Below are 8,869 nucleotides of genomic sequence, written 5' to 3'. Positions count from 1 at the left end.
CGGGCCCTGGTGGCCGGACGCTGCCTATTTCCACATTTTTGCTCCCCCCAAACGCCCGGAGCCTAACCCCAGCCGGCCTCCGCCAAGCCGCTGGCCAATCTGTAAACCTAGAACCCGAGATTTACAAAGAGATACTAGCTGGACCTCACCTTGGTGCCTGCCATCATGCTGGGTAAGGCCTTCCCTTGGCCTCCTCATCCAACCCCGAGTGGAGAAACGGAGGCACACAGCCCGGAGACAACGTGGTTGGGGCTCGGCCCCTACCCCCTCCGCTGGGCCTTCCTGCCCTCACATCGTCATCTTGACCCCCGCCCCGGACTCTTGTGCCCTGCTGCTCAGTCACGGGATCCGCCTGTCCCCGAGGGCCCTGACTTCCCCGCTGGCCGGGGGCAGCGCCCTGGGCTTCCCTTCCGAGCTTTGCGCGGGACAAGGCAGATAGCAGGGCTTCGCGCACGCCTGCCTGGCGGGGCGTAGTGGGCCTGTCCTCGGGCTGTGTGGCCTGAGCTCCGTCACGTGAGTGGCCCACCTGGGCAGTGGTCATAACCAGACAGGAGAGAAGGAGGCCCCGGTGTACGGGTGGCACCCATAGACGCGGACGCAGTGATGCTGGCGACCCCTCAGCCCCCAGGGGCCCTGCGGGGGTCTCAAAGGCCTGGAGAACCAGCCCCCCCCCACCCTGGCTTTCCTGCCATGTGCCCATCCTGTGGCAACTGGGGTGGGGTTCCCCTTTGCCCGGGCAGGGCTCCCTATCTAATCAACTGGGGACCAAGGTTGACCGGCAGGGGGGCATGGAACCTGAGTCATCAGCTGCCCAGGGTGCAACATCCTCCGGCTGCACGGGAGCAGCCGGGTCTGGAGGTGGCGGGCAGGCGTGTGGCCCTGCCCTTCCAGTCCCCGTGCTCATCCCCTCCTTGGCCATGGGTCCCCAGGGGCCTGGGAACCAGGACGAGGTCACATAAGCTGGCGGTGAGGGAGACCAGGGTCCAATTCCGGCTCTGGCTATTTCTGTTTGGCCTTGGGGCACCTGGCCTCACCACACTTCTCACAGTGGTCACACCGGAGGCGGGAAATGCGTGGGCTGTTCATAGAAGGAGACGCCATAACGCCAAGGCGCTGAGCCTGCGCGGGGGCCTGGCTCCCGGGTTAATGGTTATGCCGGGTCCAGAGTCTGCCCTCCTGGGGGGAGGGGCACCGACCGGAGGAGGGGAGGGGGCCTGCCCTGCCCCAGACCTGCCCACACCTTATCGGCTGGGCAGGGCCTCACCCAGACAGCACTGCGCCCACCGGGACTGCACAGTCCGCTGCTGGCCGCTCCCGCCATGAGGGCCCTGGCGACCGCTCTCGTGCTCAGCATCCTGCTCTTCCTGCCGGCCGAGGCCCAGAAGGGTAGGGCCCCCACCTCTGCGGCAGTGGGGTGGTGGGACGGGCTTGTCATCTCCCCATTTTCCATGAGAACCCGAGGCCACTGAGAAGGGGCAGGTGGAGGAGGAAAGGGGTCAGGTCGCTCCTGTGACCGTTCCCAGGCCAAACCCCGACCCCAGGCTGAACCCCAACATAAGGCTGAGCCCAGACCCCAGGCTGAGCCCCGACCCCAGGCTGAGCCCCAACCCTAGGCTGAACCCCATCCCCAGGATGAACCCCAACCCAGGTTGAACCCTGATCCCAGGCCAAACCCTAACCCCAGGCCCCAGCCCTCACATCGGCTGGGTCCCCAGCCAAACCCAGACTCCAAGCTGAGCCACGCTCCTCAGGTTGAACCCACCAGGCCGAACCCCAACCCAGGCTGAGCCCCGTCCCCAGGCTGAACCTCGGCATCAGGCCAAGCCCCGTCCCCAGGCTGAACCCCAACATCAGGCTGAGCTCAATCCCTAGGCTGAGCCCTGACTCCTTCTCTTAAACCCACCTGACGCCCAGCCTTTTCCAAGGCCCCCTCTGTCCGAGCAGCCCCAGATCCCTTCTCCCTGTCACCTTTGGGAGGCCCTCCTGTCCCCTACCTCTGAACCTCACCTGCCAACAGCCACGGGACGTCGCTTGAAGCCATGGTTGGTAGGCCTGACTGCCGTCGTGGTGTTTCTGTTCATCGTCTTTGTCCTCATGCTGGCCAACCGCATCTGGTGCTCCAGAAGGAGGTGGGGTGCCCCTCTGACTTCCTGACCCTCTCTGGTCCCTCCCGCCTCCCCATGTCCCCGGTGGGCCTCAGAACCCCCATCTCACAGACCACAGCCAAGCGGCCCACCTGCCTTGCTTCCTGGAGTTCATGATCCCGGGGTGAGGCTATCCCCACCCCCTGCCCTTCACCCACCCTCACCCCCCTGTCCCTGTCTCTCCCACAGAGCTGAGGACGATGAATTCGGAATGGAGAGCAACCTGTACCAGGACGTGGACCTGAGGTACTGCCTGTGTGAGCGGGTACTGTGACGGGTGTGGGGGGACAGGGACTCTGTGGGAGGCCCCTCGTAGGGGGGATGAGCATGCACAGATGACCTCTTTCTGCCCTTGAACACAAGTGCATTCCCGCTCCAGGGCCTTCACACTTACGGTCGGCTCTGATTGGAACCCCTTTGCCCATGTCGCTCGGCCAGCTCTTTCCTCTCAGTCCCCGCTCAGCTGTTCCCTCCTCACAGAAGTCCACCTGGAACTCCAGCCTTCCTGACGCTATGTCCCCACAGCCATGCGGTCCAGCCTGGGCTTGGGGACAGGAGAGCAGGAGCTGGGAGGAGACCAGCCTGGCTCGAAGCTTCTCAGCTGAGCCCGGGATATGCCAGAGAGAGGTGTGGACTTGGCCATTTGCCGTGTCTAAGACCCAGCTCGGGCTCAGTAAGATGAGGTTCCTGCTTCCAGGATGTGTGGAGGGTCCAGGTCTCACCTGGATCCACATAGTTTCCTCCCTGCCTTTGTCCTTCTCCACCCATCCACCCATTTACACTCCCACCCATGGATCTACCACTCTGCTTCCCTCCGTCCATTGCCTTCCCATTCATTCATCCATCCTTCCATGCAGCTGTCCACTCACCTAACTACTCATCCACCACCTAACTATCCATCCCTCCAACCGTCCAGCCATCCATTCTCACCCACACCCACCTACTCACCCACCCATCAGCCCGCTGATCTACCCACCCATTTACCCATCTACATCCCTATTCCTCCATTCGCTGACCCATTATTCTCTCTTTCCTCCGATCGATCTGCTCACCCGCCCATTCGTTTATCTATTAATCCCTCCATGCGATCTTCCATCATTTAGCTACCCGTCTACCCGGCCCTCCGTCCACTCTCCCAGTCATCCACCTGCCCGTGCACGGGACAGCTGAGCCTTAGTTTCTGCCTTTGTGACATGGAAATGAAGCTGCCTCGTTAGGGCTGTTTTGAGGAGTCCATGAAGATACTCCCCGTAAAACACTCATCAGTCACAAGGCCTGGTATAGTAAGTGCCCACTAAATGGGAGTGATTCTGCTTCTTATTGTGGTCCGGGGCCTTTGTGTTCCTCCAGCAAAGAAGACAAGGAGAAAAAAGAGAAAAAGGCCAAGGAGGAAGGAGAGAGCAACTTGGGGCTGGAACCGGAGGACGAGAAGCCCGCGGACCAGGAGAAAACCAAGAACACAGTCATGTGAAGACTGACTGCCCACTCCTCCAGGCGGACCCCGCCCCCCAGATGTCCCTTCCACACCCTACAACCGATGACCTCACCCTGCAGCCACCGAAACACAGTGCCCCAATGAAGAGGCCTGGGGTCTGCTCCGCCCCCTCCAGGGGTATCCACGGGCCTTTCTTCCCAATTTGCCCCGCCCGGTGACTCTTGCATTTGGTTACGGAGAGACCGCCAAGCCCCGGCGACCTCATGGCTCCCCCTGCTGCCACCCTCTACCTGGCCTCTTTTCCCTCTGCCGGATGTCTCCTGGCACAGAGCCCCAGGACCAATATGAGTCAGGGGTCTGCAGCTTGGGGACCTGCATTAAAGTGATCAGAGCCCTTCGCAAGGGCTCCTGTTGTGTCTCAGGACCGTTTCCTGCTGGGAAAGGCAGCTCTTGGTTTGAGGGGTGCCGCAGGGGTGGGTATGGAAGACCCAGCTGCACAGATGCGCGGGGCAAAGTAACCACCCCCCTGGCAAGCCTGATTTTGCTAAGGAACCCTGGACTTTGAGCCCCCGCGGTCTCCAGGGAAATCCTTGCTCCCTCCTCCCTGGGGTTTTGGGTCACGTGACCCCGTTTCAGAGAACCTGGTCTTGGAGGAGGGAGGGGCCCAGGGCCTTGCATTTTCTTAGGAAGAAACAAGCACTTTCTCCTGTTTCCCCCTTCTCCTCACTTTCTCCGGGCCCTGGGCTTTGCCCTGGATGTGAACTATTTCTTAAGAAGTTAAATACCCTTAACGAGGACTTTGACGAAGTATGGCATTTGGGGTTCCGTTCTGGGACCCGTAGCTGGGCTTCTGTCCGGGAACACTTCCAGGATCGTCCACCAGGGGGCGGAAACCCATAAACAGAACGAACGAAATAAAAGCCCTAACGGAGGCTCCCCCTGAAGGCCTGGTATCGTTATCCTGTCTCAGCCAGTACCTAATTAGTCCAATTTCCCAGCTGAAGATACTGAGGCTTAGAAAGAAGGAAGCCACCGGGCAGGTCTCCCTGGCTGTTGCTGGCAGAGCTGGGAGTGACGTCCAGGCTGCCCCAAACAGGGGAGCGCTTGCAGGCTGTGGCGAAGGTCAGATTTGAAGGATGTAGGATGGGGGGGCAGGGGCTGGGGTGGGAGGAGTATTCCTTCTTCACCTAGGAGAACTCTGCTCCTCCGCAGTGCTGTGTGGCCTCAGGGAGGCGGCCCGGCCTCTCTGAGCCTGAGTCGCCTCTTCTGCGACGTGAAGACAAGGGTTCTGAGCACCGGAGTGTGAGGCTCCGGGGCCGAAGGGACACTGCCAGGCCTGGCACATACTAGATGCTCAGGAAATGAGCTCCCTACCTTTTCGGAGCCTCCTTCTCCCACGGCTCTGGCTATGGAGCGTGAGGGGATCAGGGTGAGCTTCAGGGAGACAGGGTGCTGGGATGCTTGAGACTCTGGCTCCCCCCACCCTCCAGGGAGCCCGGAACCCAGGGAAGGGAGCCCCACCCTCCCGCTTCCTGCGGCACCGGCCACACCCTGCCCTGGGGTGCCCTGGGCAGCCATCCCACTTCCTCCTCCGGTGGGGGCTGCACCCCAGAACCTGCTGGGCAGGGGCGAGGGCAGACGGAGCAGGATGGATAGATTCTGGACAACCCCCAGCCATCTCTCCCTTTTGGCGGTTCTGGTCTCGCAGCCGGTTCAGGCCCAACCCCGTAAGGCCTTGGGGGGCAAGGAGCGGGGGACGTGGGGGAGAGCCCCAGCCTGGCGGCCAGGACGCTGACCCCGCGCTGCTCCCGCCCGCAGTGGCCCAGAGGAAGCCGTGGCTGGTAGGGCTGGGGGCCGCGCTGGCCTTCCTCTTCCTCGTCTTCGTCCTCGCGGTGGTCTACGCCGTCTGGTGCAGCGAGTCTCGCGACAGGTGGGCCCCAAACTCTCGGAACCCGCCCTCCCTAAGCCTCGCTCCTCTGTGCCCCGCCCTCTCTAAGCCCCGCCCCTGTCGGAGCCCCTCTCTGCACTGGCCCCGCCCATCTCTAATCTAATCCCCTCTCCCCTGAGGCGGCTGGGGCTCTGGGGTAATTTTTTGATTCAGAATCGATGGTGAAGGGAGGGGCTCACATAATCTCGACAACTTCGCTACTGGCTGTCGACCTGCCAAAGGAGGTGGTTTCCTCACAGAGGGCCTCGTCCCTCTAGTGTTTCACGTGGGTTCTGTAAAGTCTTTGTCACCTCCCCTCTTACCCCTGTCCATTTATCTACCCAGCTATTCACATCCACTTATCCGTCCATCTACTTATCCAACTACCCATCCAACCCTCCCTCTTTCCAGCCATCCATCATCCCTCTCTTCCTCCTTCCCTCTTCCCAACCTCCATCATCCATCCGTCCATCCATCCGTCCGCCCTTCCATTCCCATCCATCCATCCATCCATCCATCATCCATCCATCCATCCATCCATCCATCCATCATCCATCATCCATCCTCATCATCACCATCCATCCACCATCAATCCACCTTCCCACCTCCCATCCACCGTACCTGCTCATCACCATCGCCTCCCCTTATTCACCCACACTCCCACCAGCTGGTCCATCCCCCGCCCCCGCTCTTGCCCATCCAGTTGCCAACAGTTTGGGGAGCCAGGAAGCCAGAGGGGCCAGACATTTAAGAGTGTCATTTGGGCTCGTGCACCTTAAGCCCGGGCTCCAGCACCTTCTTCCTGTGTCCTCACCTGCCTGAGTCTCAGCGTCCCGTTCTGGACCATGGGAACACGGGCATAGGAATCAGAGGTTCTCGGAAGAATCGTAAGAGGCCTGCAACACTGTTAAGCCCTTGTTAAACTGGGGTATCTGGGTCCTACTTGTCTCCACAGCAATAATGAGAAGGTGGAGGAGACCGTGAGAAAGAAGGAAGGAGAGGGTGACTGGGACCTGGAGCTGGAGGAGAAAGAGGAGCCTTCAAACCACGCACAAGTGGCGAGTGCCTCCCCATGAAGGCTTCCCGCTCACCTCCTCCAGGCAGCCCCCAGGTGTGCTCCAGGGCCTGCTCTGCACCCTCTAAGCAAAGGCCTGGTTCTGGGGCCAGCAAAATGACTCTGCCAGGGTAAAGTGTCCCTGGATGGAGAGGGCCCAGGACCTGCCCCGCCCCCCTGCCCCAGGAGGGCTTCAGCACATTGCCTGGGCATTGCACACCCTGTTCCCAAGCTTGGTTTCTGCCTGGACATTTTCAAGCCTGAGGGCACCCCTGGACAAGGGGCTGGCCCTGACCCCGAGATCCCCACCATTTCACATCTCTGCCTAGTCTGCATCGCAGGCATGTTTTTCACCTACTGCCTGATTTTTTTTTTTTCCCATCTGATTTCTGCTGCTTTTCAGATTTCCCCTGAAAATCCAGCTCCCCTCCTGTCTCAAGGTCTTTCACGGCCCTGCCCCATGAGTGCACAAGAAGCATTTGGCCCCCGGCCCCTCTCCTGGCCTCCGTTTGCGTCTCTGCCACGTGGGAGGTTGGGGGAACCCCCAGCACATCCTGCTCAAGCTCCCTTTCCATAGGCAAGAGGGAAGATGGGGAGAAACCGTGCAGATGGCCCTGCCAGTCCTTGCGGGACCCAGGGCACAGCCAGCCTGCCTTCTGCATTCTTCCTTTGCTGCTCTTGACTGTGAACTTGGAGCAGGCTCTGCACCCGGCTGTCTCCTGGGGAATGAGGGCCCTTTCCTCTGTATGCTGGGTTTCTGGGCCCTGTCCTGGGAGCTGCCGCACCCAGGAGCTGGCGTGTGGGGTGCCTATCCTGCATGCCCGGTGTCGGCTCTGTGGAGAAGGTTGGAGTCCCAGCTTTCTTGCTGTGTGGCCCAGGGCAAGTAACTCAAACTCTCTGAGCCGAAGTGTCCCGCCCTGTAAAAGGGGAGGAAGACGACTAGACCTCCTCTAAGTCCTGGTGACGATGAAGCGAAATAATGTCTACCAAAGTCACGAGCACGGAGCCAGAACCCAAAAGGTGGCTGATGAACGTCAGCTCTTTGTCATGCTGGAATGATGACCATGCTGCGGGAGGAGCCTCTCGACTGAGGGGGATCCGAGGCGCACTGAGTGTGTCTTCAGACTGCGCAGGAATTGTCTGCCACCAGCCTCTTCTGAGCTGTCAGTCTGCGGTCCCCGAGGCTTGGGGGCGGAGGGGAGGGTGAGGGGAGGGGTTGCCTGGTCTCATTTTCCGCAGGGGGCGGGACTTCCTCACTCGGGGTCGTCTGGAAAGTTTAGGGGACACGTTTTTTTGGCGTTGTCACAAACCTGCCCCCTTTTATGGCATTTAGTGGGGGACCCATGGATGGCAAACAGCCTGCGATGCTGTGACAGCACCCCCAAAGCAAAGAATTGTTTCAGCCTAGAGATCAATAGCCGAAAAACACTGAGGCTTTCCTTGAGATCGAAGGCCAGATTGAGCCTCCCACCCCAACCGAGCCGCGACCCATGCTGGGTCCTCACCCTCAGTATCCTGCCAGCGTCCCCCTTTCCTGCTGCCGGGAGGGGCGGGACCGTGAGTATGGGGGCGGAGGGGACTGGGGCTGCCTGCGGCTCCCTCCCCCCAGAGCCTGATTTCTGGGTCCAGGTCCTGAGCCCGCCCACCGGAGAGCGCCAGGCTGAGGGCAGGAGCAAAGGCCCAGCCGAGGAGTGGGGAGAGGGTTGCAGCCAGCAGGGGCGCTGCCGGGGAGGCCAGGACCCAGAGGTCTGCGCCACCACCCAGAGCAGGTGCTAACCAGGGGGGCTGGACTGTTCTCTGTGGGGGGCCGTCCTGGGCACTGGGGCGTTGAGCAGCATCACCCCCCACTCCATGCCAATAGCTTCTTCCTCCAGTCATAACCACCACAGATGTCCCCAGACGTTGGTGAATGTCCCCTGGGGACATCTGATCTACAGGCCTCAGGAAACCTGCCGGTTCCCACAAAGTGTTGGGGTCCCCGGCCCTGCAGCCACCCCACCCCTCCCCGCCCCAGCCTCTTCCCTTTACCTGGCCGGAACACAGAACAGCCTGCACCGGCCCAGAAAGGACTAAGACAGCCAGGAGTGGAAACATAACTTGTTTAATTTTTATACATTTTTTCTTTTTTTTTTTGCTTTTATTGAATCTTTTATGGAACCCCCCCTTTTTTTTTCCTTTTTTTTTCTTTTTTGCATAGGGAAACAAACAAACAAAATAATAACAGCCAGAGTCACTTTCTGTAAATGGTACTTAGGCGCGTCCGCGAAAACCGAAATGATTGAGTAATATACAGGTTATGACGTGCAGGA

General features: G+C 60.2%; 2 protein-coding genes across 2 annotated transcripts; both read left to right on the top strand.

Annotated features, from left to right (window-relative positions):
- Positions 1 to 273: 273 nt before the first annotated feature.
- Positions 274 to 4,050, top strand: SMIM24 (small integral membrane protein 24). The gene is given in 4 exon segments (XM_039878320.1): positions 274 to 1,386; positions 2,018 to 2,129; positions 2,334 to 2,423; positions 3,495 to 4,050. Coding segments are annotated over 4 exon segments (390 nt in total). The 5' UTR covers positions 274 to 1,319; the 3' UTR covers positions 3,616 to 4,050.
- Positions 4,051 to 5,148: 1,098 nt separating this feature from the next.
- On the top strand, positions 5,149 to 7,754 carry LOC120615352 (small integral membrane protein 24-like). Its single transcript, XM_039878319.1, has 3 exons — positions 5,149 to 5,306; positions 5,398 to 5,509; positions 6,462 to 7,754. The coding sequence occupies exons 1-3, from the start codon at positions 5,228 to 5,230 to the stop codon at positions 6,580 to 6,582; spliced, it is 312 nt and encodes a 103-aa protein (XP_039734253.1). The 5' UTR covers positions 5,149 to 5,227; the 3' UTR covers positions 6,583 to 7,754.
- The last annotated feature ends 1,115 nt before the right edge of the window (positions 7,755 to 8,869 follow it).

The sequence above is a fragment of the Pteropus medius genome, unplaced genomic scaffold, assembly GCF_902729225.1.
Source record: "Pteropus medius unplaced genomic scaffold, Ma_sr-lr_union100, whole genome shotgun sequence".
Classification (NCBI taxonomy): Eukaryota; Metazoa; Chordata; class Mammalia; order Chiroptera; family Pteropodidae; genus Pteropus; species Pteropus medius.
This window is presented reverse-complemented; position numbering and strand designations above follow the sequence as displayed.